General features: G+C 37.6%; 1 protein-coding gene across 2 annotated transcripts in view; it reads left to right on the plus strand.

Moving 5' to 3' along the window:
* The window catches only part of tcf25 (TCF25 ribosome quality control complex subunit), a 278,696-nt gene extending 273,759 nt beyond the window's left edge, over positions 1-4,937 (plus strand). For both annotated transcript variants that reach the window (XM_026234236.1, XM_026234237.1), the window contains one exon: positions 3,349-4,937. In XM_026234236.1, the coding sequence (XP_026090021.1) occupies positions 3,349-3,507 (159 nt within the window). In that variant the 3' untranslated portion in view covers positions 3,508-4,937. The remainder of the gene's footprint in view (positions 1-3,348) is intronic.
* The last annotated feature ends 20,601 nt before the right edge of the window (positions 4,938-25,538 follow it).

Here is a 25,538-nt window from a genome sequence, read left to right on the forward strand (position 1 = left end):
TTCCCTTAATTTTATCTAAATTCCATAAACAAATGCTCTTAGCATGGTCATTAATTTACAAACATAATTTCTCCCCACATAGGTGCTTCATCTGGAATAATCAGCTTATTAAATTCAAGAATAAATCCTTGTTTTTTAAGACTTGGTTCAATAATAACATAATTCTAGTTTCCCAACTAATAAATGATAGTGGATCTTTGATGAATTATTCTGAATTCCTTAACACTTTTGGCATTCCAGTCACCCCAAGAGAGTTTGCAATTGTTATGGATGCCATCCCATCTGGTATTTTAATTCTCTTAAAAGGGGCTGGAAAACCAGATTGCCTACCAGATTTGGACCCTAAGTTGACCTCAGTTGGTAAAATATGTTTAACTTTGTTAACAACCTGAATTGGGGGAATATATGGAACCTTCCTTACAAATATCTCCTTACAAATAAAGTAAGAGAGGTCTCTTTCAAAATCATACATAGGTATTATCCTGCTAAGCATTATCTCCTTAGGTTTAAGCTTGACATGTGTGTTAACTGTTCTTTTTGTGGAATATGTCCAGAAACAATGGTACATCTGTTCTGGCAATGTCCCTATGCCATCACTTTCTGGAAAGATCTGTCCCGATACATTTCTGTTAATCTTATTGCAGATTTTTCTTTGTTTTGGAAAAATGTACTGTTTGGCTTCCATGATAACAAAAAACAGAAAGAAATATACCTAGTTAATCTATTGATCATTTTAGGGAAATATCATATTCACAAAGCGAAATTTAGTAATTCTAAACCTTCTTTTATTGCTTTTGGTAAGGAGACGGAACAATACATCAATTCCATCCATGATTCAAAAAATAAGAAGGCTGCTAAAACCATTCAGTTAATGGGGGGTGACTGGTAAGGGGTTTTAAAAGAGACTGCATTTACCAGCTCCCTTTAATAAATTAGATTTTAATGGGAAATGAAGGCCACATTGCTTATGTTGTCCACACGATGACGCCACAGGATAAATACTAAATACTTCAAGAAATATTCAGAGACAAAGCAGTTGGTAAATGAAATCACTTTAATATTCAAATCGAGTATCATGATCAACTTCCAATTTATTTCTCAACAATTTATGTTCATTAGCCTACTCTGTCGAAGCTATTGTCATAGCCTAGGCTTTTTATTAGAACAGAAGACAGCAAGGGTCCATAGAAAATTGCTTGGTGAATAGAAACGAAAACAGCCATGTGAACATAAACCTTTGATATATAAATCAGAAGTTGATCATGATACCGGATTTGAATATTAAAGTAACTTATTTATCAGCGGAGCATAGGATTTTGCCTTAGTTTCACTTTTAAATCGGTTAAAAATACAAGTGAATACATAAATTGCCTCTTTTCAAGTAAATTATGAGTTCTTCTGTGAGTACTATTATATGCACAATATGAAAATAGATAACTAATATAGTGTCCCCTCTTTAATTTTTCAGTAATGTGTGATAACTTGAGAAATATATTGTCAGTACTATTAAAATAAGATCAAATTGAATGGTATTTAGGAGATTATAGTTTTTGCATTATTACTATATTGGGCCTTATTGAAGTTTATTTTTTTTTAAAAATGAATTTTTTTATTTATGCACACAAATAAATTAGAAATATTACATGAGTTTGAATGAGTTTAAATTGATTAGAAATAGTTCATAGAAGTGAAGTTTGATTGAGTCTAATGGGATTTGGAGCTTGGCTCATCTGAACATTCTGTCAATTAAAGTCTATGGGATTTTTATGATTTTTAATATTTATTTTTATGAAAACCGTAAGTCCAAGCAGTTAGAAAAGATATAGCACACCTCATCTGTTCAAAGACTTGAAAATGCTTCATTTATGTGCATAAATAAAAAAAAATATTAAATATTCATAATTTTTTATAAACTTTCATAAAACCCAATATAGTAATTATGCAAAAACGATCATCTCCTAAATACCATTTAATTTGATCATATTTTAATAGTATTGCCAGTATATTTATTAAGTTATCACATATTACTGAAAAAGTGAAGGGACACTATGATAGTTATGTATTTTCATGTTGTAAGCATATAATAGTACTCACAAAAGTACTCATCATTTACTTGAAAAGATACACGTCCATTGTGTAACTGCATCTATACAAACCATTGTGCTTGAAACCCTTATGATCATCACCTTGATTTAAACTGTATTGTTTCAGTTATCTTGTGTGTCGTTGTGGTGACAGGACTGTGAAATGGCAAACACGAGAAAAATAGGCATGACTTATTTTGCATCCAGCTAGACAACCCTGTCGTAGCTGTTATCATAGCCTAGACTTTTTATCAGAAAAGAAAACAGCTTTTGTAATCGTTAAATCTTTTGTTTTCCAAATGTTTCCAAATGTCGAAATTAGGTTGCGCGTCTATCTCTGCATGATGATTGTCCAATGTCTCCGGCGAGTGGAGCTTCTCAAAGTTGGGAATAATCAAAGGATTCTGCGGTCCAAAGTTGAGCAGGAAAGGCTAAGTATGCTGCCGCTTGTGTCGAATGCACATGCACCAACGGCGAGAAAAAAAATGCCCTTTTTGCGCTGCGTCATCAGGTCTAATTTGGTCTTAATCCGGCCCTGAAGGAGGTGCATTTCCATTTCCGTGGTCTTCAGCGTCACATTTGCATATGCCTTACTGCTGGGAATTTGTGATTGATTGACAGCAAATTTCAAATATTAAATGGAACGATAAAATAACGTTATTAAACGGTTAATGGCCATTTCAATTTTTTTATTCTGTTCGGAACTACAAGATTTGATTTTGTTTCTGTCCCTGTCAAAATTTCGTTCGTTTCCGGTCTTCGTTCCTTGAACCGGTTCAGAGCCCTGCTTATAATGCACTACATAATCTTACACCACAATAACTTAACTTCTCCAGGTTTACACTCCTTCATGTGCATCTTCAGTTTCTTTTGTGGTACCTCGGATTCGACTTACAACTATGGGTGCCAGATCTTTTATATATGTTGCCTCCCGCCTATAGAACTCTCTTCCCCTCGATGTTCGCAGTAGCGAGTGCTTGTCTAAAATGCATCTTAAGACATATATTTTTATACAGGCTTTTTTATAACATGTTTTGAGACTTAAATGCACTTTATATGTATTAAGCTGTTTGTTTGTTGTGTGTTTTGTCTTATGCATTGGCCTGTATATTGTTTGTAAGGTGACCTTGAGTGTTCTGAAATGTGCCATGAAATAAAATGCATTATTATTATTTTTATTATTATTATTATTATTAATGCCATACAACTATACAAAGCATGATTTACATCTGCTAAAGATTTATTTATTTATTCCCATGTTTAGGGGCCTGAAGACAGACAAGAAGTTGCACGTGCTGGGCGTGAATTGAACCAGGAGGTGAATAGACTCATGGTGGCTATGAGGGACATGTTGGCTAACATCCAATTTCGTGAACCTCAGTGGGAGAACAACCATGAAAGAGATGAGGAGGAATGGGACTAAAAGATCGAGGGTATAATTTCTGAGCAACCTTCCAAATTTAGCTACCATGTTTAGTACATTTTGACAGTCAGCTGGAAACATTACTAAAAAAAAAAAAAGATTAAATGTTTAAGGTTTCGTGTTTGGGTAACGGGTTGGATATATCCTGTCTGAGGGTGAGGTACACATTATAATGTTAAAGGTTGATCATTTTGAGAAAGTTTCTGTAGACGAGCATGACATCTTCAACTAAAGCATGTCAGATTTTCAGAACACTGACGATGGTATTTCAGTGTTGAATATTATATGATATCAAACAGACATGAAGATGTATATAGCCACGGGTATGTAATATATAAAAAAAATTCTGTAAATGGGAACTAATTGAAAACTGAGTTGATTTAATCTTATGAAGTAATTAAAAAATATTAGTATTTAGTGTTTATTGTCTACCAGACCCTGTTTCACATCCCATGCAAAAAGATGTTGTTAATGGGATAGTTCACCCAAAAGGGGAGGGCCTAGGGAGTGAGGGGTGCCTTAGGGCTCAGTTCTTGGATCACTTCTCTGTCTGCATGGCATCACTAGGTTCTGTAATTCATGGCTTTTCATATCACTGCTATGCTGATGATACTCAACTCTACCTCTCATTCCATCCTGATGATCCGACAATAGTTGTTCACTTCTCAGCTCGTCTAATAGACATTTCTTGATGGATGAAGGACCATCAGCTTCAACTCAACCTTGCCAAGACAGCTGCTTTTGGTTGTATTAGACCAATTGTTTCAACCCAATTTCACCATCCAGTTAGGCACATCAACCATAATTCCTTCAGAAACACCCAGAAGTCTTGGAGTTATGATTGATGATCAGCTGACTTTCTCAGACCACATTGCTAAACCTGCCCAGTCCTACAGTTTGCTTTAATCAACATTAAGATTAGGCACCTTTCTTTCAGAACATGCTTCACAACTTCTTGTTCAAGCTATTATTCTATCCAGGCTGGACTTATTGCAATGCTCTTTTTCCAGGATTTCCAGCCAATTATATCAAACCTTTACATTGAATCCAGAATGCAGCAGCAAGATAAATTTTAAATGAGCCGAAAATAATGCACGTCACACTTCTGTTTATCAACTTGCACTAGCTCAAATTCAAGGCATTAATGTTTGCCTACAAAACGACCAGTCTATGCACCCCTTTACCTAAATTCGTTGCACGTCACATGTTAAAATAAAAATAACTTTTGATAATATTTTGTTCTATTTTAAAACATTTAATAAAGCAGTATCACGTCTGATTTTGGGTTGATAGTTAAATTTGTGTTACTATAACTGAAAGATCATCTAAATTTCTGTTTAGTCAGATATGTGTGGCTTTGATCACCTGTACCAATTTTAGTGTGAATTTAATCATATCTGAAGGCAATAAAATAATGAAATTTTAAGTGGTTTTTCTTTTTTTTCTTTTTTATTTCCTAGCATTTCTTACTTAAACGCTACTGATGACTAGACCTACTCTACCTGAAAAATTTATTTTATTTGTATTTTTATTGTACCGTGGGAAATATTTATTTGATCCCTTGCTGATTTTGTAAGTTTGCCCAGTTTCAAAGAAATGAAGGGTCTGTAAGCTTTATGATAGTTTTATTTTAATGAATAGAGACAGAATACCAACCAAAAAAAATCCAGAAAAAAAACACATTATTTAAAGGTTAGAGATTAATTTAAATTTTATTAAATGAAATAAGTATTTGATCCCTTACCAACCAGAAATAATTCTGGCTCTCGCAGATTGGTTATGTGCCCATGTGTAACACAGATCTGTCACTTTAAGAAGTTACTCCTAATGTCAGCTCGTTAGGTGTATAAAAGACACCTGTCCATACAGTCTGTATCTTGAATTCCAACCTCTCCCACTGCCATGGGCAACAAATCATCGGGTATAGATGATCATGAGAAAGGTGAGGGATCAGCCCAAAACTACACGGGAGGAGGTTGTTAATGATCTTAAAGCAGTTGGGACCACAGTCACTAAGCAAACCATTGGTAACACACTACGGCGGACTGAATTCTGTGGAGGGAGTTGAAACTTTGAGTTGTCAAACGACTGCCATGAAACCTTAAGGCTTAGAGTGAATCTGTAAAGAGACGTGGGATTCCTTGGATGTGTCTTCTGGACCTGTGAGCGGATGGTGACTGGCCAGTCCTGAACACTAGAAGTTCAGCCCTAACCCCGATTAGATTTGAGGGAGAAAGGGACCAACCGCCAAGGCCCGGAGGGGACACCACTGGAATCAGAAAAGAACCTGGGTGGCAACAGAAGTCTTGGGTAAGAGACAGATCATAATCTTCTAAAATTTGGGTTTTTAGAAATAACAATTGGAATGAAAGGGACGAACCATAGCGGTGGGTCCTTTTTGTGGGAAGCACAATCAGGGGGATTCCAGGGGAATTTGATTGTGAGGATACTGCAGTGCAGTTAATACATTTCTAGGGGGGAATTGAAACCGCTGCAACTGGCTTGATCGGAAATTGAGTTAGAAATTGAGATCGAAACGATCCAGATATTTTCGAAGCGATAAGTTGAGATCACACGCAAGCGGTTAACATATTTCTAAAAGGGGAAGTGAGACTGTGCGAGTATTGCCTCTCCAATTTCGGGCAGGGGAAGTCGGATCTGTTGGAGACGTCTGACAGATTATAGGCGTGCCAAAGGAATAGACACAGAGAAGGAAACCAGCAGATATGGGAAAGTCTCAGAGCAAGCTCGTTGAATATGCTACACCAGTGTTTAGGCAAATGAAAAAGGTATATGGCCAAAAATGCATGCAAGATATGGGGAAATTAATTAAATACCATGGTTTTCCAAAAGAGGGAACGTTGAGTGTTAAGAAATTAAAAGCTGTGGAGGAATCAGTAGAAGAGGGAAGCGAGAGACAAAAAGGGTGTTGTGCGAGACGTGTGAGAAATGTGAACCAACTGTGAATTGTTGGATAGCGGAAGCAGATAGGAGAGAAAGAAGAGCTCTAACCGCTCTGATGTTTGTGTTACTAAACATCTACCCCCGCCCTATACACACTTTCCCCTGGTCGAGCTGAAAGCCGTGAAACTTTACCCTGACCTCGACTGCTCTCTGCCGAGAAGACCAACAGCAGTGGAAGACCCAGAAATCATTCCTGAAACCCCTAACGAAGAATTGAAGAGGAAATAGTGTGCAGAGCACCCCGACAGAGAAAAGACAAACAAGACAAATAACAGCTATAACAGCTCCATTGATTGAAGTTTCAGGTCCTGACGGGCCTATTATGGTCTTTAGACCGTGAAAAGAAGCATGAAAGAAGACATGAAAGAAGCAATGGCTCACTTGCCGAGCCCTGACGAAGCAGGTGATACATTTTCTACCGAATTAGTCAACTTCTGCCAAGAATTCAGCCCTACATTGCATGAACTGAAAAGGCTGCTGGCAGTGAAACTGGGGGCTACGAGCTGGCATAAAGTGAGTGGAGAGCTGCAGAAAGAAGACTGTCGGAGAGAACACTGTGAATGGAAAAGTGGACGGCTATCTGCTGTTTTAGCTCACGCTTTGCATGCAGAGGAGATGCAGACGGTGAAGAAGGAAAGAGTTAAATCCAAGACCGACAGAGAGTGGCAGCTGGCGTTAGTGCAAGCCGCTTCGAAGCCTGGGGGCTATTCTGCGCAGCGAGACCAGCAATCGAAAGGGGGAAGATGGAAGAGAGGAGAGGGAAGATATCGGAATGAAACTGAAAGAAAATCTGAAATATGTGGTTGTTGGATCTGCGAGACTGATACGACATTCAAGTGTACCAGATGCAGACTGTGCAAAAAGGACAGTCATTGGGCAGGGGATTGCCCGGAGAACCGGCGAAGCAGTGAAGCAAGGGAGACTGAGAGAAGAAAGGAGGGGTCCAGGGCGAGCAACCAATGGTCACAAGTCAGGGAAGTTAAAATTTTCTAACCACAAACACACACACATACACTGTACTTTCTGCTCTCTGCAATGGAGGAAAAAAGCTTGCTTTCCTTTGTGTATGTCTGATTCTGTTTATGAACATCCTGATAAATGTGCGATTATGTTTAAGAGTGAAGCTTTTATGAATATGCCTAAATATCCTATGCTAGTGCAGGGGATATTGATTGAGTTTTTAGCTGATTCTGGAGCCTCAAGGTCAGCTATATGACCATGTGATTTGCAATGCCAACCACAATTAACAAGCAAAATTAATGAGTCAATTTCTGCATCAGGGCACGTAATTTGTGAAAGATTCACAGTGCCTCTGAATTGTGAAACAGAGGGGGGCAAGGTGCTGAGGCATGCTTTTCTCTACACCCCTGCATGTCCAGTGCCTTTAATGGGGAGAGATTTATTGTGTAAACTAAATTTGACACCGATTGCTCGGTGTCTGAGTGAGCAGATTTGCTGTCTTCAAGCAGAACCAAAATGGGCATATGAATGGAACATCATAAATTCTGATTGGGCTGAAATGAAGTGTGAACTGACAAAAAAAATAGAACAAAACCATTTGACAGAGAAATTATGTTGCCTGACAAATTGCATTTGCACATCACATGTTGTAGTACAACGAGATGACCAGTATGAAAAAGACTGGTTTGAGAGACAAACAGGAGAAACTTTGTTTTGAGAAAATGTTTTAGACAGACAATATGTGTGCCGTTTCAGTTTACTGACAGAAAAAAACAGCTTCAGTTTTACTTAATGGCAGAAGATTCTGTGCCTCACTTATCGCTCTCCAAGGCCAGCAGACATGGTCCAGATTAGAACTGTTTGTGAAAATTTTAACTGTTTGTGACATTGAAGTGGAGAGAGTTGTGGTAACAATTGACAAAGGAGAAAGAGAAAATACAAAATACAAATATGATGTGGGTTTTATTAAAGGATGTGAACCAGTTGTGGTCACCCCAAAATCTGATTACAGACCGTGTCAACGCCAATACCCTCTAAAACCAGAGGCAATTCATGGTATAAAACCAGTGTTTGAGTCACTATTAAGGGAGGGGATAATGGTGCCATGCAATGATTCTCCAGTTCGCACTCCTTTTTCCTGTGAAAAACATAAGGGATGAGGGTCAGCCCACAGAGTGGCGATTTGTTCAAGATTTACAGGATGTGAATGCTGCTGTCAGACAAAGGGCTCTCCATCAGTGCCAAATCCATACACAATTTTGTCACAAATACCACAAGATACAGCATTCTTCTCAGTGGTAGATTTGGCAAATGCATTTTTAGCGTACCAGTTGATAAAGACAGCCAATTCTGGTTTGCATTTGAATTTGAGGGCAAAGGTTACACTTGCACTTCAATGACACAAGGGTACTGCAATGCCCTATAGCAATTACAACGAAGCCCTAAGAAGGAGTTGCAACCTTTGACCCTGACAGCAGGTACAGCTTTATTACAGTATGTGGACGATCTTTGCTTGTGTGCTCGTGATGAGCTTACATGTGTAGGGCTGGGTATTGTTCAAAATCTCGATCCGGTGCCAGTTTTGATACCGGTTCCTCGATACCATATGTTTTAAAATCCATTTCAACATGAACACAAATATAGTAAACACAAAACTTTTATTTTTCACCTTTATTAAAACAAATTCTGGTAACACTTCACACTCAGGATAACATTATTAATACAACTGGTTGTGCTTTTTGGATGGGGTGTGCCATTCAGAGGCGGACTGGGACCAAGAAGTTGTCCTGGACTTTCTGGCCCACTGCCCACCACATCATAACGCAAACGGCCCTGTTTTGATGTCATTTATTAATTTAATATTTTAAGTAAACCGTTTGGGGATTTTAACCAATAGGCCAACTGATCCTCCGTTGAAAAAAAAAGAAAGAAAAAGAACAGCAGCTGTTCATTTAGCGACTCCTAGTGAGCGATACATGCTCATCAAAACACAAACAATCTTCTAGAACTCACACTTTGCATTCAGTTAGCAGATCCATACTAATCATGCATGAAATAGAAGTTTATAAACTCAAACGATAGCTTTATGTGCTTTACATATCTTGAAGTCTTTATTCATTCGAGATGTTCAATAATAGATAATCCTTGGCTCGTTAATAATACAAGTTCATGATCCGATTAGTGAACCGATGATTCTTTTGAGTCAATCTTTTAAAATAATAATTTATTTTGTTTAACGAAACCAGTGTGGAAACCAGTGTTTCACAAACTGGTTAGATCTGATGTGCAGGATTCGCAAAATCATTAGCCCCACGTCCTGGGGCTATTGTGTTTTCCAGTCCGATGGGCGAATAGTGAAGTAAAATTCCTAACTTGCTTCACGTTGTTCACTCTCTTGAAGGGGTGAAACCGATCGTAGCTGATCATTTGCACTTGTTTCTAAATCTTGCTGATTCAAGCGTTTTAAACAATTTGCGCGCGTTCGGAGCTTGCACTCACTCATTCAAAGCACGCGCTGCGAGCAGCATTTCAGACAATGCGCGTACAGAGAATGAATTCATCTTTCGCGTATCGTAACTTCTGAATGAACACATACACACACAATTATATCAAAATAATTGTCTCTGCAAGTATTCTCGTAAACACAGTCGGTTATGTTTTAAGTGAACGTATACAGTGGTCTGCTGCTTAGAGAAATTCGCTGTACCGGATAAATCTGTCTCTCTCTCTGTTTTTTAGACTACGTGAAAGGGGACGTGTTTCAAGATACGCAATGGAGTAGACCAACCTAAACCGGGAGGGAGGGCAAAATACTCATCCAAACAAATGCTTCATTAAATTGGTGGTATTGCTGGCTTTGGTTGCAATACTCTTATTGCATATGTTGCACTTTGCTGACTCGTCATCCACTTTTATAAAGTGTAGCCACACTTTAGACCTCTTTGGCATTGTAAAAGGGAAACATTTTGAGAAAAAAAACAACTACACTTGTGTTGTGTGACTGCGAGTATCTTCAGAAATCCTCCCTTTCACGTCACGTGGTGGTGGACAGCCAATCACGGCGAATTTAGGTCCTTACATGCACGTATGCTACAAGCTAACACAGACACAGGCGCTTGGCAAAAAATAAATAAACCGGCCGCTTGGCTTTTGGAACCGAAATTTGGCACCAAAAGATAAATAATTTTTCGATACTCATAGTATCGAAGTTTTTCATTCGATACCATAAAGGCATTGAAGTTCGGTACCCAGCCCTATACATGTGTAACTGACACTGTGACTCTCCTGAAGCATCTGGCTCAGGAGGGCCATAAAGTCAGCCTGACAAAACTGCAGTTCGTTAAACAACAGATTACATTCCTGGGGCATTTAATAACACTGAATAGCAAATCACTGTCTGAAAAAAGGGTTAAAGCTATAAGAGAAGTCCCAAAACCACTGACAAAGAAACAAATGCTTTCATTTTTGGGGATGTGTTCCTATTGTAGAACGTTTATTTCAAATTATGTAATTTTTGAGCTGCCCCTGAGAGCCCTCAAGGGGTTGAATTTATTCAACGGGATTGAGTGGACAGAGAAAACGGAAGAGGCATTTCTGAACATGAAAGTTCAGCTGTCTGTTGCGCCAACTCTGGGCTTGCCGGCACCAAATAAACCCTTTATTCAAATGGTAGATGAGAAAAATGGATTTATGACTTCTGTATTGATGCAACATCATGGAGACAAATTGAGACCTGTGGCATATTTTTCCAGCAAATTAGACCCAGATGCAGCAGGCCTGCCACACTGTGAGGGCAGTGGCAGCTGCTGAGCAGGCCGTGATGGATTCAAGAGGTTACTCTGATCTGACATTGATGGTGCCTCACACAGTGTCCATGATTTTGCAGGAACAGAAAACATCACACTTATCTTAACCATCAAGCTGTTGATATCATACTATTTTGCTTGATATGCCTAATATCACTGTTAAGCGATGCACAAACTTGAAAGCTGCTACTATCCTTCCAACAGAAGAGGATGGGGAAGAGCATCATTGTTGTTTAACAGCACTTGAACAAGTGTGTACGCCACGTCCAGACCTGTCAATGTTCTCTTTGTTGATGGCTCAGCTTTAAAGATCAAACAAACACGCCTGAATAAGGTTGGTTATGCCATACCAACTGAATTTGACATTGTGGCCTCTGGCTCATTGCCATCAAATTATTCAGCACAAGCAGCTGAGCTTGTGGCATTATTAGAAGCATGGAAACTAATGACAGACAAATGTGTAACAATTTAGACAGATTCACGCTATGCATTTGGGGTCACTCATGATTTTGGTGCGCTATGGAAACACAGAAGATTTTTGAAGTCAGACCAATATTAAATGCACCTATTGTGGCAGACTTACTAGATGCTATTTTGCTGCCAGAAAAGATAGCCATTTGCAAATGTGCAGCGCATTCGAATAACAAAGATTCTGTATCTACAGGAAACGCCGGAGCAGACTTTATTGTGTACTTTATCTGAAAATAACCCTGACATTTCTTCATCTTTACAGGGCATGCAGACATTTGCGACAGGGCAGGAGAGAGATAAATGGAAACATAGTGGTTGTACGATGGTGAATGGAGTATGACTGAGCAGAGATGGCGAGCCTTGTTTACCTAAACACTTCTTTCCTCACTATGCTAAGTCGATGCATGGGGAAGACCACGCATCGAAAGGGGGAATGATTATGCAAATTAAAGAATTGTGGTTTACAAAGGGGTTCACAATTTATGCAGAATTTTTGCAAAAGATGTGTCATTTGTAATACACATGTGGCGAGAGGCATAAAAATTTCTCAGTTTTCCCAGCCAGCCCTGATGGATTTCATTGAACTGTCCCCATGTGAAGGGAAGAAGAACTGTTTGGTATTTGTTGACATGTGGTCCAAATGGGTAGAGGTCTTCCCAATGTCCAAACAGGATGCAGCAACAGTAGCAAAAGCTCTGCTGACTGAAATAGTCCAGAGATGGGAAATTCCATGAAAAAGCAGTTCAGACAATGGAACACATTTTGTGTAGGGGCAATAAAAAACAAATTGGCTAAGTGTTGTGAGGAAACTGGTACTCACATGGGTTAAGGTGCTCCCAGTCGTTCTCATGTACATGAGAATGAGAAAGCGATCCAGAGTAAACCTGAGCCCTTTTGAAATTCTCTTCGGCAAACCACCATTTATGAGTATTGAAGGGGGTAAACAACAGCTGCCATCTACGGAGGTGTGTGAGCATGACAAGTTGAGATATTGCAAGGAATTGTCTCTGTTGTCTAATGTCTGTGTGCAGGTGAAAGCTGCTCCGGGGAAGGTTGCTGAAATCCTGTTGCATGACCTGAAATCAGGAGATTTTGTGGTGGTACGAGATCTTAGGAGAAAGAGCTGGAAGGTTGGCTGGGACCACTCACACGGCTGTGAAAGTAGCAGAGAGAGCAACGTGAATCCACGCCAGCCACTGCAAAAAGGTCCCAAAGAAAGGAGTGGAGATACACACGTCAACAAGGCCAGAATCCAGCCTAAACATCAAGTGTCCTTATCAGTGGGAAGAGCAAGGTTAAGACTGAAAAACAGCATTGAAGTAGTCTGCGCACAAATGAAAAGATAAATATGTGCATCATAGTTGGGTACATCATGTTGTTTTCATATTCCAGACTACAGTGACAACGTTACCAATATCATCACCCACATGAGAATGGCCGTAAAAGAGCCTGAGCATACACATAATGCTGCTAAATGATTTTTGCTGCCATTATGTTTACCATATATTTTTCAGTTCTTATCCAGCTCAGTACAGAGACTGGTGAAGTCTAGTGTTTCACATCAAATGTTTAAAATGACTGTGTACAATGAAGACGTTATCATGGATTTGAGTGGGGAGAAAACAATTGATGAAGAGACTACAAGTAGTGGAAGCTACAGTGAAATGTGTTAAATGTATGAGATTTATGATATATTTTTTCTTTGAAATAAGTAATGTTTAGGCCCATCTGAATCTATACTGTTTGCTTGCTTGAAATGGGGTCTGTCCCCATACAACAAGCCTTAGCATATTTTATAACTTCTTTTACAAACTTAAGAGAGTGATCCTTTATGAGAATGGAGAGTATAAATGTGATGATATGCCTTAAGTTTGCTTGATTTTGAGTTATGTTTGTATTCTTAAGTGTGAATTCTTGATTTTGAATTGTGTTTTTATCTGTGAGGTGACTGAGGGTCTGACTTATGTCAGAAATGCAATAACAGTGCTTATTTGTTTAGCCCGGCTTCCAAAGCAAATATAATGTTAAGTGTGTAGTGAAAGTATGACCAGTAGTAATTAATTTTTATGTATTAGTGATTAATGAATGATAAAAAGGGGGAAATTGTGGTGGAAAATTCATTTAACAGGGTCATTGGGCCATATAGTGGGCGTAAACAATGCCTGAGGATGACCTGAGGGGGTCACCTAGGTCCTAAATGTGTGAGAAACAAACCACAGAGAGTGAGTTTTATGTTATGTGTGGAAAAGTACAGCTTTGAAACCATGACGCAGCAGAGGGATATAAGGTGGAGGACTGCCCTCCCCTCGTCGCACTCTGCAGGGAACTTAGTGTTGTCTGACCTTCTTTGCAAAGAATGAAAGCGTTCTTTTTAATTATAACCTGAGAGTGAGTCTGTCTCTAATATTGATGAGAGTTGATTTATTTTTGCCACAACACTAGCTAAACCAACCTACTCTAGATTAATACTGTCACATGGAATTGATGTTGATGGTGTTGAAATTATGCAGCCAAGCGATATCTCAGATCATTATTTAGTTTTGCGCAAACTTCATAGAGCTAAAACTGTAAATTCAACTTCTTGTAACAAGTATGGTAGAACCATCATTTCTACGACAAAACACGGCTTTGTAAGTAATCTTCCTAATGTATCCGAATTCCTTAGCATACCCAAAATCTCAGAACAATTTGATGAAGTAACAGAAACCATGGACTCTCTCTTTTCTAGCATTTTAAATACAGTTGCTCTTTTATACTTAAGGAAGGTTAAGGAAAACAGTCTGACACCATGGTATAATGAGCACACTTGCACCCTAAAGAGAGCAGCCTGGAAAATGGAGCGTGGCTGGAGGGAAACAAAACTAGAGGTATTTAATATTGCCTGGCGGGAAAGTAACCTATCCTACAGAAACTGCTAGATCTGATAATTGTTCTTCTCTTTTAGAAGAAAACAAACATAACCACAGGTATTTATTCAATACAGTGGCTAAATTAACAAAAAATAAAGCATCAACAAGTGATTTCCCAACATCACAGCAGTAATGACTTGTAAATTATGAATTACTTTACTTCTAAAATCGATACTATTAGAGATAAAACTGTAACCATGCAGCCGTCAGTTACTGTATCGCATCAGACAGTGTACTATAGACCAGAGGAACAGTTCCACTTATTCTCTACTTTAGGAGAAGAAGAATTGTATAAACTTATTGAATAATCTAACATCTAAGTGTTCCTGTGGCTCAAGTGCTACAGCATTGTGTTAGCAGTGCAAGGTTGTGGGTTCGATTGCCAGGGAACACATGTTAGGTAATAAATATTAGCCTGAATGCACTCTAAGCTTGCTTTGGATAAAAGCATCTGCTAAATGCGTAAATGTAAACCAACAGCATGTTAGACCCTATTCCATCAAAGTTCCTAAAAGAGTTGCTTCTAGAAGTCATCGATCCTATTCTGACTATTATTAATTGCTCATTGTCATTGGGATATGTCCCCAAAACCTTCAAACTGGCTATTATTAAGCCTCTCACCAACCAAATGAACTGGTTAATTATAGACTGATCTCGAATCTCCCTTTTCTTTCCATGATACTAGAAAAGGTATTCTCACAATTATCTTTGTCCTAAGAGAAAAAATGGTATCTGTGAGGATTTCCAGTCAGGATTTAGACCGGATCATCCCACATATCAAATGTCTTCTGGCCCAGATCCGGGCCACACAATGACTTTTCCCTTGGCCCAAGTACTGCAAAGAATGATGGCCCGGAAGTGGCCCAGAACAAGCCAGTCAATAGCCGTGTTTCCACTATCGAGCTAAGACCGGGCGTGCTAGTGCGTGCCAGGGCCAGTCGCGTTTCCACTGTCACTTCCGGGGCTTGATCGTGCCTCGCCGGGGCTTCCTTGGGGCCAAAGGCCAGGTTTTTTCGGCCCGACGAAATTCTTGGGCCAAAGCGGGCCAGCTGGGGCTAGAGGAGGGGTTATGAACAAAGGCGCAGTTTCTCCGTGTCTGGAGAGCGTCAGCGCGGATCATTTCAGAAAGAAAACAACTTTAACACCAGCATTAAAGACTTTTTAAAATAAGTTGAGCTCAAAACTCACTCTTAGTCAGCAGCGAGTGATTGAAATAACTTGATCCGATGTGGATTAAAATCACTAAACAAGGCAGAAATATTTATAAGCAATGTAAAAGACTATGCACGATAAACATTAACATTACCATGGTAAATATGACCACTTGGAGAAATCAGACGTCAGCATCTTATTCTCTATCACAATTGTGTATTTATTAAGTAACATTTTATCTGTCGTCTTGTTTCGTGAGTTTAGCTCCACGTTGCATATCATCAAAATATAATAATGATTTTTGTTCGGGAGCTTTTATAAAAATAGAGAGTCTGTGCTGTGGATCATTTCAGAAAGATAACAGCCTTAACACCAGCATTAAACACTTTTTTAAATAAGTCGAGCTCAAAACTCTCTTTCAGTCAGCAGCGAGTGTTTGAAATAACTTGATCCAATGTGGATTATAATCACCATACAGGGCAGAAATATTTATAAGCGATGTAAAAGACTATGCACGCTGGGCATTAACATTAAACATGGTAAATATGACCGCTTGAAGAAATCAGACGTCAGCTCCTTATTCTCTATCACAATCGTCTATTTATTTAGTAACTTATATTATCTATCACAAGCCTCGTCTCGAGAGTTTAGCTCATGTTGCCTATTATAAAAATATAATAATGTTTTTGTTCGGGATCCTTTATAAAAATAAAGATATTCATTCTTAATGTGACGTATAGGCCACTGTGACTACAAATAAACAGAAACAGACTCTACTGAATAAGCAGGCTATTTTCATAAGCGTTAAAAATAAATAAATAAAATATAAAGTGTATTTATGTGCGATTAATTTTGAGTCTTGATAAATTAAATCATTATGATCAATGTATCACTTATTCTATAGTTAAAACATCCATGCTTTTGAATTTGAATAACAAAGCATGCAAACAAACGGCCGCTTTTATCATGTTCGTTTTGTGATCGCGCATGTTCCAGTGACTTATTTCTTAGTTTTCTGATAACTTCTCTTTGTTAGTGAAATAATGAGGTTGCATGACGTTGTTCTGAGAGGCGTGTAAATGGCGTGTTTTAGTGACGAGCAGCGGAGCTTCAAGCTCCACTGTGGAAACCCTGCTCTATTCTGGCCTCGGTGCTACTGGCCCGAGGCTATGAGCCCCGCCCGGCCCGCTTTAAGCCCTGGCTCGCACTGGCCCGACAGTGGAAATGCGGCTAATCAGCCTTAGCTGGCCCTGATCTGGGCCAAAACAGGTTTTATTAAGTAAGCCTTAAGCAGAGCCGGACAGTAACGGAGTACATTTACTTGAGTACAGTACTTAAGTACAATAAGGGATCTGTACTTTACTCGAGTATCATTTTTGTGGATGACTCATTACTTTACTCAAGTACATTTGAGAGGCGAATATTGTACTCTTTACTTCGCTACATTTCTATCCATAACCGTAAGTACCCGTTAACTTCTTCGGCCGACGGAGCTTACCCCAATTCAAACTTTTTTTTCTGCGTCCACATGAAACCAAAAAAAGATGTAGTACACATGCCAGACCAGCATGTGGCGCTGTAATTCTGCCACAGAGATGCACTTAAAACAGAGAAGAAGACATGGACTATGCTCATAAACCTTGCGTGTGGTACACAGATGAATACATGTATTGTTCCATGTTCGTTTGTGTTAATGTTAGTTAATAAAAAGAAAATCGTTCAGTGTTCATGTTTTTGTTGCTGTTACGTAATGTAGCAGTGTCTGAGTAGGGGTGAGACGTGGGCTGATGACGTCATCGTTTAAGAAAATATGGATTCGCTGTCAAAACAAAAACGCAAAGGCGGCGTTTTCAAATTTATCCACTTGTTTAAAAAAAACATTGGTTTCACTCTTCCAAAACGCCAGAGCCGTGTGGACGAAATGCCTATCCGATAAATAATTTGTGCGTATTAACAGAAACGCGTCTCTGTGTGGACGGAGAAAAAGTAAAAAAGAAAAATCTCGAAAACCCTCGTTTCCCTCTCAAACGTGATTGGATTGTGCAGGCGCCACTGATTGGGACAGCCTATCAGCAATCACCTTCAGTTTTGCGACAAAGACTTCATGACATTTGATTGAATTGAAGTACAGTACACACACACAGAGAGAGTTGTCACACATAGATTGTGTGTGTGAGAATGGTGTTATTCAGCTGAAAGTATTTTCTCCTGCCTTTGCCTGTATGTCAGTGTGGGAGGAAGGGGCTTAATACTGTCACTCAAATGAGCTGAATAATTTTTTTCCTTTGTACGCTGACCTAAAAACAGCTGATTAGCTGATTTTCTTTAATCATTATTATTTTCTCTTCTATGATGCAGGTATAACACGGTCAGGTTCAGAGAACATTACTATATTGCCTTCTTTGCTGGTTTAGGTTTATTTATTTGATTGATGAAAAAACAGAAAAACTCACATTAATTGTTAGCTGAATTTTCTTTTCTGACATTACACATTAATGTAAGCTGAGGATTTGCTTTGATGTTCTTGAGTATGCGGTATGTTTAACATGAAGTCAGGTTCAAATGTGGGTGCAAAAAAATTCATTAAACTCTAGAGGTTTGTCAGAGCGTTGCCATTGTGCTATTGCCTTGTGGGCAAGTGAGAAATGTTAAATAAAGCAACATGGTAAAAAGATGAAAAGACTTGATTTTACTTTCAATTCCTTTTACATTCTCTAAGGTATTACCATTAACATTATTCATAACTCCATGTAGGACGTTTCTGTACATAAATGTAAGCACTGTGGCAGTAGTAATGCAATATTTAGAAAATGTACTCTTATACTCAAGTTCTTTTAAAAACAAGTACTTCCCCAGACAGCAACAGTATTGGCCCACATTCGGCCCACATCTGGCCCACGTGAAATCCATGCGGGCCAGATGTGGGCCAGATCTGGCCCAAAACTGCTTGCTGTCTGGGTCAGTACTTTTACTTAAGTAGACATCTGACTGTAGTACTTTTACTTGTACTTGAGTAAAATTTAGCAAGGGGTATCTGTACTTTTTCTCAAGTAATGAAACTGTGTAGCAGGGCATAATTTAAGTTGTTAAATGGTGAAAATACTATCCCGATCCACTCCCTCAAGGCGTGGATCAAGGATTTAAATAAAAATAAAATACTTTCATGATCATTTTGTTTGATGCTCGTGCGTGACCGCATACTAATAAAAATGTTGTGCCCCCACTCTCTTTAATAGATGTGTGTGTCCCATAGTAAACCAAATTAATATTACATGATAACAGTTAGCTCCATCTCTTTCTTTTCATGTAAGAATTCTAAGATTATTTGTACCAAGAATAATAATATAAAATGTAATTAAATTATAGTTAAGTGCAGCTTAATGCACTTGACTGATTTGCTTAATTTTTAAATATATTTTGTTATGTTTTGACTTGCCATTTCAAAGACTACATTTTAATACTACACTTCATTAAAATGTATGTGATCATTTAACTATTATCATGCAATATTGTATTTATCTTGTTTATCATGGGTCACATAATATGCTGCCAGATCTTAGCCTGATTTGGGCCACATATAACCTGACTGACCTGGGCCACACCCCTCCCATTAAAAAATATGCCCTCATGTTGTTTGCCAGATCCTGCCGTGCTGTCATTGCCACACATGGCCCAGCTCTGGGTGAAAGGGTACATGCCATTGCTGACAGGAGGCCAGCAGGACCACCATGAGGCCACATGTGGGCCAAGTCCGTTTGCTATGTGGGATAGTACTGAGACTGCTCTCCTTAGAGTTGCAAATGACCTTCTCTCATCATCTGATCGTTGTAGTATTTCTCTATTAGTGCTATTGGATCTTAGTGCTGTGTTGGACACTATTGACCACAACATTATTTTGCATAGGCTAGAACACTTTGTTGGCATTAATGAAAGTGCATTAGCATGGTTTAAATCATACTTATGACCACCATCAATTCATAGCAGTGTATGAAAAGGTATCATATCGATCACGAATGGAGTACCTCAAGGCTCAGGACTAGGGCCGTTACTCTTCATGCTTTACATGTTACCCTTGGGAGGTATCATCAGGAAACATGGTGTTAGCTTTAACTGTTATGCTGATGATACTCATCTCTATAGCTCTTATATTTACGGAATTCATAATCGATATAAAAAAACTGGATGACGAGTAATTTCTTACTGCTAAATTCTGAAGAAAAAAAACAGAGGTGATAATTATAGGACCTAAAAACTCTGCATGTAATAACCTAGAATGGTGTCTAAGTCTTGATGGCTGCTGTCAATTCTGCGTCATCAGTTAGGAACCTAGGTGTGCTATTTGATAGCACTCTTTCCTTAGAAAGCCACGTTTCTGCCATTTGTAAAACTGCATTTTCCATTTCAAAAATATATCTAAATTAAAAATTTAAAAATATATCTAAACTACGGCCCTATGCGCTCAGTGTCAAAGTCCAACATTTCTGAGTCCAGTAATGTTGAAATAGTGCTTCTGTTCAAATGAAGTGAAATCTAGCCCAAATCTACTCAAAAGCTTGTCTCTCTATTAGAGAAAGCTGCTTCATTCAATATTCAGTGCAAATATTGCCAAACTGAAACATGCTTATGTCTTATGAAATAAAATGTTTTCTGCAATGCTGTAAGACAGTTTTTAATGTGTTAGAAGTTATATGCACAAAAAGTAATGTTAGAGCTCCAATGCTCAAGATTGTCAGTTTATAAGTTTCTGAGTCCAGTAATGTTGAAATAGTGCTTCTGTTCAAATTAAGTGTAATCTAGCCCAAATCTGCTCAAAAGCTTGTCTCTCTATTAGAGAAAGCTGCTTCATTCAATATTCAGTGCAAATCTTGCCAAACTGAAACATGCTTATGTCTTATTGAATAAAATATTTTCTGCAATGCTGTAAGACAGTTTTTAATGTGTTAGAAGTTATATGCACAAAAAGTAGTGTTAGAGCTCCAATGCTCAAGACTGTCAGTTTACAGGTTTCTGAGTCCAGTAATGTTGAAATAGTGCTTCTGTTCAAATGAAGTGAAATCTAGCCCAAATCTGCTCAAAAGCTTGTCTCTCTATTAGAGAAAGCTGCTTCGTTCAATATTCAGTGCAAATCTTGCCAAACTGAAACATTCTTATGTCTTATGAAATACAATGTTTTCTGCAATGCTGTAAGACAGTTTTAATGTGTTAGAAGTTATATGCACAAAAAGTAATGTTAGAGCTCCAATGCTCAAGATTGTCAGTTTACAGGTTTCTGAGTCCAGTAATGTTGAAATAGTGCTTCTGTTCAAAAGAAGTGAAATCTAGCCAAAATCTGCTCAAAAGCTTGTCTCTCTATTAGAGAAAGCTGCTTCATTCAATATTCAGTGCAAATCTTGCCAAACTGAAACATGCTTATGTCTTATGAAATAAAATGTTTTCTGCAATGCTGTAAGACAGTTTTTATTGTGTTAGAAGTTATATGCACAAAAACTAATGTTAGAGCTCCAATGCTCAAGATTGTCAGTTTACAGGTTTCTTAGTCCAGTAATGTTGAAATAGTGCTTCTGTTCAAATGAAGTGAAATCTAGCCCAAATCTGCTCAAAAGCTTGTCTCTCTATTAGAGAAAGCTGCTTCATTCAATATTCAGTGCAAATTTTGCCAAACTGAAACATGCTTATGTCTTATTGAATAAAATGTTTTCTGCAATGCTGTTAGACAGTTTTTAATGTGTTAGAAGTTATATGCACAACAAGTAGTGTTAGAGCTTCAAAGCTCAAGATTGTTAGTTTACAGGTTTCTGAGTCCAGTAATGTTCAAATAGTGCTTCTGTTCAAATGAAGTGAAATCTAGCCCAAATCTGCTCAAAAGCTTGTCTCTATATTAGAGAAAGCTGTTTCATTCAATATTCAGTGCAAATCTTGCCAAACTGAAACATGCTTATGTCTTATGAAATAAAATGTTTTCTGCAATGCTGTAAGACAGTTTTTAATGTGTTAGAAGTTATATGCACAAAAACTTATGTTAGGACTTCAATGATCAAGATTGTCAGTTTACAGCTTTCTGAGTCCAGTAATGTTGAAATAGTGCTGCTTTTCAAATGAAGTGAAATCAAGCCCAAATCTGCTCAAAAGCTTTTCTCTCTATCAGAGTAAGCTGTTTCATTCAGTATTAAGTGCAAATCTTGCCAAACTGATAGATGCTTATGCCTTATGAAATACAATGTTTTCTGCAATGCTGAAAGACAGTTTTTAATGTGTTAGAAGTTATATACACAAAAACTAATGTTAGCACTTCAATGATCAAGATTGTCAGTTTACAGGTTTCTGAGTCCAGTAATGTTGAAATAGTGCTTCTGTTCAAATGAAGTGAAATCAAGCCCAAATCTGCTCAAAAGCTTGTCTCTCGATTAGAGAAAGCTGCTTCGTTCAATATTCAGTGCAAATCTTGCCAAACTGAAACATTCTTATGTCTTATGAAATACAATGTTTTCTGCAATGCTGTAATACAGTTTTTAATGTGTTAGAAGTTATATGCACAAAAAGTAATGTTAGAGCTCCAATGCTCAAGATTGTCAGTTTACAGGTTTCTGAGTCCAGTAATGTTGAAATAGTGCTTCTGTTCAAAAGAAGTGAAATCTAGCCAAAATCTGCTCAAAAGCTTGTCTCTCTATTAGAGAAATCTGCTTCATTCAATATTCAGTGCAAATCTTGCCAAACTGAAACATGCTTATGTCTTATGAAATAAAATGTTTTCTGCTATGCTGTAAGACAGTTTTTAATGTGTTAGAAGTTATATGCACAAAAACTAATGTTAGGACTTCAATGATCAAGATTGTCAGTTCACAGCTTTCTGAGTCCAGTAATTTTGAAATAGTGCTTATGTTCAAATGAAGTGAAATCAAGCCCAAATCTGCTCAAAAGCTTTTCTCTCTATTAGAGAAAGCTGTTTCTTTCAGTATTCAGTGCAAATTTTGCCAAACTGAAACATGCTTATGTCTTATTGAATAAAATGTTTTCTGCAATGCTGTTAGACAGTTTTTAATGTGTTAGAAGTTATATGCACAAAAAGTAGTGTTAGAGCTTCAAAGCTCAAGATTGTTAGTTTACAGGTTTCTGAGTCCAGTAATGTTCAAATAGTGCTTCTGTTCAAATGAAGTGAAATCTAGCCCAAATCTGCTCAAAAGCTTGTCTCTCTATTAGAGAAAGCTGCTTCATTCAATATTCAGTGCAAATCTTGCCAAACTGAAACATGCTTATGTCTTATGAAATAAAATGTTTTCGGCAATGCTGTAAGACAGTTTTTAATGTGTTAGAAGTTATATGCACAAAAACTAATGTTAGAGCTTCAAAGCTCAAGATTGTTAGTTTACAGGTTTCTGAGTCCACTAATGTTGAAATAGTGCTTCTGTTCAAATGAAGTGAAATCTAGCCCAAATCTGCTCAAAAGCTTGTCTCTCTATTAGAGAAAGCTGCTTCATTCAATATTCAGTGCAAATCTTGCCATACAGAAACATGCTTATGTCTTATAAAATACAATGTTTTTGCAATGCTGTAAGACAGTTTTTAATGTGTTAGAAGTTATATGCACAAAAAGTAATGTTAGAGCTTCAATGCTCAAGATTGTCAGTTTACAGCTTTCTGAGTCCAGTAATGTTGAAAAAGTGCTTCTGTTCAAATGAAATAAAATCTAGCCCAAATCTGCTCAAAAGCTTGTCTCTCTATTAGAGAAAGCTGCTTCATTCAATATTAAGTGCAAATCTTGCCAAACTGAAACATGCTTATGTCTTATGAAATAAAATGTTTAATGCAATGCTGTAAGACAGTTTTTAATGTGTTAGAAGTTATATGCACAAAAAGTAATGTTAGAGCTCCAATGCTCAAGATTGTCAGTTTACAGGTTTCTGAGTCCAGAAATGTTGAAATAGTGCTTCTGTTCAAATGAAGTGAAATCTAGCCCAAATCTGCTCAAAAGCTGGTCTCTCTATTAAAGAAAGCTGCTTCATTCAATATTCAGTGCAAATCTTGCCAAACTGAAACATGCTTATGTCTTATGAAATAAAATGTTTTCTGCAATGCTGTAAGACAGTTTTTAATGTGTTAGAAGTTATATGCACAAAAACTAATGTTAGAGCTTCAAAGCTCAAGATTGTTAGTTTACAGGTTTCTGAGTCCAGTAATGTTGAAATAGTGCTTCTGTTCAAATGAAGTGAAATCTAGCCCAAATCTGCTCAAAAGCTTGTCTCTCTATTAGAGAAAGCTTTTTCATTCAGTATTCAGTGCAAATCTTGCCAAACTGAAACATGCTTATGTCTTATGAAATAAAATGTTTTCTGCAATGCTGTAAGACAGTTTTTAATGTGTTAGAAGTTATATGCACAAAAACTAATGTTAGGACTTCAATGATCAAGATTGTCAGTTTACAGCTTTCTGAGTCCAGTAATGTTGAAATAGTGCTTATGTTCAAATTAAGTGAAATCAAGCCCAAATCTGCTCAAAAGCTTGTCTCTCTATTAGAGAAAGCTGTTTCATTCAGTATTCAGTGCAAATCTTGCCAAACTGAAAGATGTTTATTGCCTTATGAAATACAATGTTTTCTGCAATGCTGTAAGACAGTTTTTAATGTGTTAGAAGTTATATGCACAAAAACTAATGTTAGCACTTCAATGATCAAGATTGTCAGTTTACAGCTTTCTGAGTCCAGTAATGTTGAAATAGTGCTTCTGTTCAAATGAAGTGAAATCAAGCCCAAATCTGCTCAAAAGCTTTTCTCTCTTATTAGAGAAAGCTGTTTCATTCAGTATTCAGTGCAAATCTTGCCAATCTGAAACATGCTTATGTCTTATGAAATAAAATGTTTTCTGCTATGCTGTAAGACAGTTTTTAATGTGTTAGAAGTTATATGCACAAAAACTAATGTTAGGACTTCAATGATCAAGATTGTCAGTTCACAGCTTTCTGAGTCCAGTAATTTTGAAATAGTGCTTATGTTCAAATGAAGTGAAATCAAGCCCAAATCTGCTCAAAAGCTTTTCTCTCTATTAGAGAAAGCTGTTTCTTTCAGTATTCAGTGCAAATCTTGCCAAACTGATAGATGCTTATTCCTTATGAAATACAATGTTTTCTGCAATGCTGTAAGACAGTTTTTAATGTGTTATAAGTTATATGCACAAAAACTTATGTTAGGACTTCAATGATCAAGATTGTCAGTTTACAGCTTTCTGAGTCCAGTAATGCTGAAATAGTGCTTCTGTTCAAATGAAGTGAAATCTAGCCCAAATCTGCTCAAAAGCTTGTCTCTCTATTAGAGAAAGCTGTTTCATTCAATATTCAGTTGCAAATCTTGCCAAACTGAAACATGTTTATGTCTTATGAAATAAAATGTTTTCTGCAATGCTGTAAGACAGCTTTTTAATGTGTTAGAAGTTATATGCACAAAAACTAATGTTAGGACTTCAATGATCAAGATTGTCAGTTTACAGCTTTCTGAGTCCAGTAATGTTGAAATAGTGCTTATGTTCAAATGAAGTGAAATCAAGCCCAAATCTGCTCAATAGCTTGTCTCTCTAATATAGAAAGCTGTTTCATTCAGTATTCAGTGCAAATCTTGCCAAACTGATAGATGCTTATGCCATATGAAATACAATGTTTTCTGCAATGCTGTAAGACAGTTTTTAATGTGTTAGAAGTTATATGCACAAAAACTTATGTTAGGACTTCAATTATCAAGATTGTCAGTTTACAGCTTTCTGAGTCCAGTAATGTTGAAATAGTA

This window comes from Carassius auratus, chromosome 46 (assembly GCF_003368295.1).
Source record: "Carassius auratus strain Wakin chromosome 46, ASM336829v1, whole genome shotgun sequence".
Classification (NCBI taxonomy): domain Eukaryota; kingdom Metazoa; phylum Chordata; class Actinopteri; order Cypriniformes; family Cyprinidae; genus Carassius; species Carassius auratus.